The following is a 3679-nucleotide window of genomic DNA, read 5'->3' on the forward strand; positions in this document are numbered from 1 at the left end:
CCTCAGGGCCAGACAGATTCAAGGTGGGATAGGTTCTTCCTTCCCAAAACTGAGGAAGCCTGAAAGTGGTCCCAGCTCCCAGACCTAATTGGGAACTCTGGGGATAAAGCAGTCCTGATGTTCACATCTGGAATCCCAAGGCCTAAAGTACATCCTTTAACTCTGCTCAGGGAGGGTGAGGGTCTTCTTAAGGTACAAGTGGAAGAGGAATGGTGATAGAGAATAGTTCAGCAAGAGCCACAGGATCTTCCTCCGGCTGAAGAAGCTTTTGGTGCAAAGGTCTTCGACAAGGGATTGGCCCCCAGTTGGGCAGGCAGGCCTCCATCCTCATTTCTGGGGGACAAGCCAGTGGTGTGGGTCATAGGGACTCCCATTCATGCATGAGTGAAAAAGTGCCTGCCATGGCCAGAAAAGCACCTCAACAGAAACTTGGAAAGAGAGCTCGGGAGTGAAGGCTTAGGGGTGGAACCCCTGGACATGGCCTATCCTTTTATTGACTTAGGGCCCAGAAACAGCTGATGTATGCTATCTCTCCCTCACCTTCCTGCTTAAGACTTGGACCTTGGACTTGTTGGCAAGGCAATCAGGCCTCAGCCCAGCATACTTGCCCTGAAAGCAGCTGCCTCCAAGATTCATCCCCCACTCTACTTCTGAAGGATTGGTACGATGCTCCTGGCAAGGCTGGGGATGGACCGGGCCCACTGGGCCTGGTTTGTATCATTAGGGAAGTCCGTGGTAAGATTACGGAACCAGTGTCAGATGTATTTTAGAGGACAACCTTGGGAGCCACTGCCCCTTTAGCCCTGCGACCACTCTGTCTTCCTCTGCAAAGTGCTCAGGGAAATGGCCTTCCCTCCCGGAGGCCAGCTGTCTACCTGACAGGTTGTGACTCTTCCTTCCATTCTTGGCTTCCTCCCCTCTTCTGAACTAGTTAATTTGCATATTTTTAGTGCTTTAGATTTGTTTTTCTCTTTTCACAAGCAACATTTTGTTGAATTTTTTTTCTGCACAGCTTTTCCAAAATAAAAACCTTCCAAACTATTTTGTCCACTTTCTGTCTCTCCTTTCCTCTGCCTCCTCAAATCTAATGCAAATTGCTAAGCTATTCCTCTTTGGCCTCCTGGACTCCTGGAATGTGAAGGATCCTTCAGAGGATGGCAGCCAGGAACATCAGAAATTCAAGATGCCTGCATTTTCCCTGCTCTGATTTTTGGGAACCATGAGGAAAGTGAGTGGTGCAAATCAAACTCTGCCAGCCAGGCCTGAGAAAAGATAGATGTATATTTTTTTCCTTTTTGAATTTCAACCCCAAAAATATTCCAGCAAAAAAAGAAAAAAAAAATGGGTAGGCGGAGGTTAGGCTGGGTCTCCTTCAATAGACATTTGCTGCCAAGGAGATAGTGGACTTGCCCATACACAGGCTACTCCAAGCCCATGTCCCCCCTGCTTAGCCCAGGATGGAGAGAGATGGTAGGGGTGGGATGGGGTTAGGAGAGGGGCTGGCCAGGGCAGTGGTGCTATAGGGTAAGGAGTTGGGCTGAGGCTGAGGGGTGGGAGAGAGCTGCCCATGTGCAGTCACCTTTGCTCAGTGACAGAGCCTCAAAGCTTGGCCAAGGCTACAGGAACTACACAGGTGTGGGTGAGGCAGGCTAGGCGGGTTGGCTGCAGCCAATGAGCTGAGGAAGAGCAGGGCTCAGGGCTGGCCCTCAACCCTCTAACTGATGATCTGCCGAGGTCGTCCGTAGCCTGTCATGCCGGCCTGGGAGGCCCCTCTGTTGCTGCCCATCTGTAGACCAATGACATGCTTGCCCTCCTGCAGTTGGCTCTCTGTGAATTCCCTCTTATGCTCTTGGGCTTTCCTAGAAGAAGAGGAACCAGGAAAAAGACTTGCCAGGACTCCATGTTTTCCACCTGCTTTCTGATTCCTCTGTTATTTCCTATCCCAATCCCATTCCCTTCCTGTTTCACTTCTCTTTTCTCAATCTAGCTTGCCCATAGGCTAGGCACACTGATTAAACACAGGAAGGTAGAAAGGAAGGAAATAAGAAATATTAGGGACCCATTTCCCTCTCATTCTAGTTCTCTGTTTCCTATTTTCCTGGTTATCTGCTTCCCCATATCATTCCCACAATCTGGTTAGCCAAGCCATCTGCCACCACGATGCAGAGATCAAAGCCTAGAGTGCAAAGAATCACTGGGGCCCACATACTTCATGAACCAATTGGGATCTCCACGGTAGTGCCCATCATTCTTGGTCACTGCCAAGCTGCCCAAAGCCATGAGGGTCCTCTGCACAGCTGCCAGGTCTTTGCCTGTGAGAAGGAAGAGGGAAGGCAGGATGAACTTCAGGACTTTGTGAACAAAACTCTAAGCCAGGGCTTGCCTCCATCTCTAACTGAAAATGGCCAAACCAGGGGCAAAAGCCAGAATCAAAGGAGGCTTCAAATAGGTCCTATAGTATGCCCTTGTGAGTGTGCTGTGGTATTCTCTTGGCATATCCCATTCCTGCTATGCACACAGACTAAAAGACCCCCTCATTATGCCATATTTTGATCATTCTCTTTCCCTGCTTCAGCTTCCTATCCATTTGTCTCCGTTACCCTCAGCCCCTCTTCTTTCTTGTACCTTCAAAGAGGTCAACAGTCTGGAACATGTCAGTCTTGGTGACCCCATAGTCCTCAGCTGCCTTCAGGAACTGAGCCACCTGCTCCATCTGCTTGAAGACCATGGAGGGTGGGTTCTCAGGCACCTTCACTGGCTTGGAGCCATCAGGATAGAGGCTGTTCACCAGCTTGCTCAGAATCTGCCAAGTATGAAACATAGCTTGCACTTAGCACTGGGTGCCTCCTCCCTGGACTCTGGCAGGATTTTACAGCCCCAGCCCTCCTTCTCAGGGTACTACTTACCACACCATTCTTCAACCAGACCTGGAAGCCCAGGCGCCCACGGTCTGGGCGACCCACATCAGGGCCACACTGCATTATGATCCACTCTACCAACCGCTCCTCCAGCTCCTCATCGTACTTCTTCTCGATTTTGGATTGCACTTCTCGGCTCATGCCATAGGAAGGACCTTTGTTGGCCATGCTGGGGAGAGCTAAAGCAGGATGGGGCAGGGTAGGAAAGATAGGATCAGGGAACAGTTCTCTTTCACTTGTGGTACCAGGCAGCCCTCCAGCTCTGTGTGGGGTGTCCAGCCATCCTCAGCATCTATCTCCCCTCACTTCTCAATTTTGTTTTCATAGCACTGCCATCTAGGTCAGGCTTATCCACTTAGTCCAGGGGGTCTCTCTAAACTTGAGAAACAGGATGCCAGGTCTTTGGAGGTCTAGAGCAAGGATCAGTAAACTTCTTCTGTAAAGATTCAGATGGTAAATATTGTAGGCTTTACAGGGCACATGGTCTCTGCTATTGCAGCATGAAAGAAGCCATAGACAATACATAGACAAATGAAGGTGGCTTAGTTCTAATAAAACTGTCCTTACAAAAACAGGCAACAGGCTGAATTTGGCCTATGGGCCACAGATTGCCAACCCCTGGCCTAGAGCATTGTTTTTTTGCCAGGATTGGACATGGAGGCACAGAATAGGCCTTCCTGAGCAGGCCACAATGTCCCCCAAAGTAAAGCCAGCAGATGTCTTTGTCCAGCTAGGTATGAGGTGATCTACTGCCTCTGCCT

At 49.9% G+C, this 3679-nt stretch overlaps 1 protein-coding gene across 1 annotated transcript; it reads right to left on the reverse strand.

Annotated features, from left to right (window-relative positions):
• Positions 1-1714: 1714 nt before the first annotated feature.
• TAGLN (transgelin) lies at positions 1715-3086 on the reverse strand. The gene is made up of 4 exons (XM_007936497.2): positions 2907-3086; positions 2626-2803; positions 2210-2312; positions 1715-1859 (listed from the first exon to the last, which is right to left on the reverse strand). Exons 1-4 carry the CDS (start codon positions 3084-3086, stop codon positions 1715-1717), a joined length of 606 nt encoding a protein of 201 aa, XP_007934688.1.
• Between the last annotated feature and the right edge of the window lie 593 nt (positions 3087-3679).

Source organism: Orycteropus afer, unplaced genomic scaffold (genome assembly GCF_000298275.1).
Source record: "Orycteropus afer afer isolate SDZICR_OR568_19922 unplaced genomic scaffold, OryAfe1.0 scaffold00036, whole genome shotgun sequence".
Classification (NCBI taxonomy): Eukaryota; Metazoa; Chordata; class Mammalia; order Tubulidentata; family Orycteropodidae; genus Orycteropus; species Orycteropus afer.

Coding starts and splice junctions, on each gene's coding strand:
- TAGLN (XM_007936497.2), bottom strand. CDS start 3,086: ATGGCCAACAAAGGTCCTTCCTATGGCATGAGCCGAGAAGTGCAATCC. Junction 2,804..2,906: donor TCTGGTTGAAGAATGGTGTG/GTAAGTAGTACC, acceptor CATACTTGGCAG/ATTCTGAGCAAGCTGGTGAA. Junction 1,860..2,209: donor GATCCCAATTGGTTCATGAA/GTATGTGGGCCC, acceptor CTCTTCTTCTAG/GAAAGCCCAAGAGCATAAGA.